Source organism: Myotis davidii, unplaced genomic scaffold (assembly GCF_000327345.1).
Source record: "Myotis davidii unplaced genomic scaffold, ASM32734v1 scaffold674, whole genome shotgun sequence".
In the NCBI taxonomy this organism is placed as follows: Eukaryota; Metazoa; Chordata; class Mammalia; order Chiroptera; family Vespertilionidae; genus Myotis; species Myotis davidii.
In genome coordinates, this window is record NW_006286674.1 from 1488020 (window position 1) to 1490156 (window position 2137).

The 2137-nt window shown below is 42.6% G+C and overlaps 1 protein-coding gene across 1 annotated transcript in view; it reads left to right on the forward strand.

The window, feature by feature from the left end:
* Window positions 1-1743: 1743 nt before the first annotated feature.
* Window positions 1744-2137, forward strand: part of LOC102766145 (chromosome unknown open reading frame, human C1orf146) — a 10565-nt gene continuing 10171 nt past the window's right edge. The window contains exon 1 of the mRNA XM_006758181.2: window positions 1744-1846. Within this exon, the coding sequence (XP_006758244.1) occupies window positions 1778-1846 (69 nt within the window). The 5' untranslated portion in view covers window positions 1744-1777. The remainder of the gene's footprint in view (window positions 1847-2137) is intronic.

Genomic DNA, 2137 nt, shown 5'->3' on the forward strand with positions numbered 1-2137 from the left:
GCACAAGTTGGGCTGAGGGACACCCCCCAACCCCCTCCCCCGCCAGTGCACAAATTTTTGTGCACTGGGCCTCTAATATAGAATAAAAGATTAAAAAATGGTACCACCTGTATAGGGTACTTACTATGAATGGAGCTTGTAGGATTGGAAGTTGCTCCTCTTCTTAAGGAGATGTTACTTTTTTCAGAAATACGTCTATAGTGGTTTGCTTAGTTTTTCTCTCTCTTTTTATCATAGATTTGTTTATAAGCATATAAGGTACCACAAACATTCTTTTCTATTAATCAAAACCTTTCGGTGTTGGGAGTCCATGTTTTAAACTTTTTAGGGGGCTTGTTGAGCTATGTAAAAGCTTCTGCTAAAGCCTTCACTGTCAATTTTCTGGAGCTTCTTTTTCTTTTTCTGCAATTTCCTTTTTTCTTGCATCTTCTTAAGTGATGTGTGCCTGTGCCTGTTTGGACAACTCCTCAGTATTCAATTCCTCAGGAACCACCTCTAGGAGCTCCTCAGTGTCACTGTCATCCATACCCAAGTTAAAGTTGTTTGTCATGTCACCACAGCCTTGTTGATTTTTGCAACCAAACTTTATGCTATGGTTGCAAAACCAAAGAGTGGTTATGACATCACTACACGATAGGAATTTTTCAGTTCTATTATAATCTTACTAGAGGCCCGGTGCATGAATTTGAGCACAGGTGGGGTCCCTCTGGGTGGCCTGCAGGGATTGGTCCGAAATCTGCAGTCCAACACCACCTGCAGCTCCTACCTGCTGATCCCACTCATCCTGGCCCCACTTCACTGCTGCGGGCTTGTGCCCAATCAGTCCTGATTGGGAGAGCAAAATAAAACAAGTTCCAGTATGTGTGTGTGTGTGTGTGTGTGTGTGTGTGTGTGTGTGTGTGTGTTAAAGCAGATTATTCTGGAGGTGATAGAACTGTTCTGCACCTTCATTGTGTTTGTATTTTATGTCAGTGCTAGAGTCGCGGTGCATGAAATTCACGCATGGGTGGGGTGTTTCCATCTGGCCAGCGATTGGGGCCGATCAGGGCCATCTCGCCCAGTCCTGATAGGGGCAATTTGGCTGATGGCCAGGGAGTAACTGCGGGAGGGACCGCAGGAGGGCTCCAGGGCATGTCTGACCCCATCTCACCCAGCCTGATCAGCTGGACCCCCAGCAGCAAGCTAACCTACTGGTTGGAGCATCTGCCTCCCTGGTGGTCAGTGCACATCATAGCAACTGGTTGACCAGTTGACTGTCTGCCCCCTGATGACAAGTGCACATCACAGTGGGCAGTTGAGCATATTACAACTTAGCATATCATTAGCATATTATGCTTTGATTGGTTGTTCGGTTTTGCCATTCGGTCTATTTGCATATTGCCCTTTTATTATAGAGTATGGGACCACCACCAGATATGTAGTCTGTGTTGACCAAAATGTTTTGTGGTGCATGACTGTACAATAAAGGCAATGTATGACAAGCCCATAGATAATAACACACTCAAGGTGAAAAATGTGAGTTGTCTGAAGTGGGAATCGTTGCTTTTAATTATTGTTAATAGAAAGCATAATATTGAATAAGTTTAATATATATAAGACAGATACTTTTCAATGTCCAATTTTGACTTTCAGATATTTTTAAGAATGTCTCCATTACCCTAGTTTTATTTCTGTCTTTAATTTACTTATTTATCAAACAAACATGTTTTTGTGTTCTTTTTGCTCTCATTTTTCTTAGTTTGTGGTACCATTAGAAAACGGATTGATCCAAAGACAGATGGCTGAAAGTGCTGAAGAAGAAAATATAAAATGGACAACCACCATTATTATTAGTTCATCTCTTAAGGTAAAGAGGCATTTGGGCCATTGATCTTTTTTTCCCCTTTATTTATTAAGGTATTACATATGTGTCCTTAACCCCCCAGTGTCCTCCCACCCCTACCCCCACTCATGCCCTCACCCCCCATGGTGTCTGTGTCCATTGGTTAGGCTTATATGCATGCATATAAGTCCTTTGGTTGATCTCTCCTCCTTAACCCCATCCTCCCCTACCTTCCCTCTGAGGTTTGACTGACCAATGCTTTTCTGTTTCTGGATCTGTTTTTGTTTATCGGTTTATGATGTTCATTATATTCCA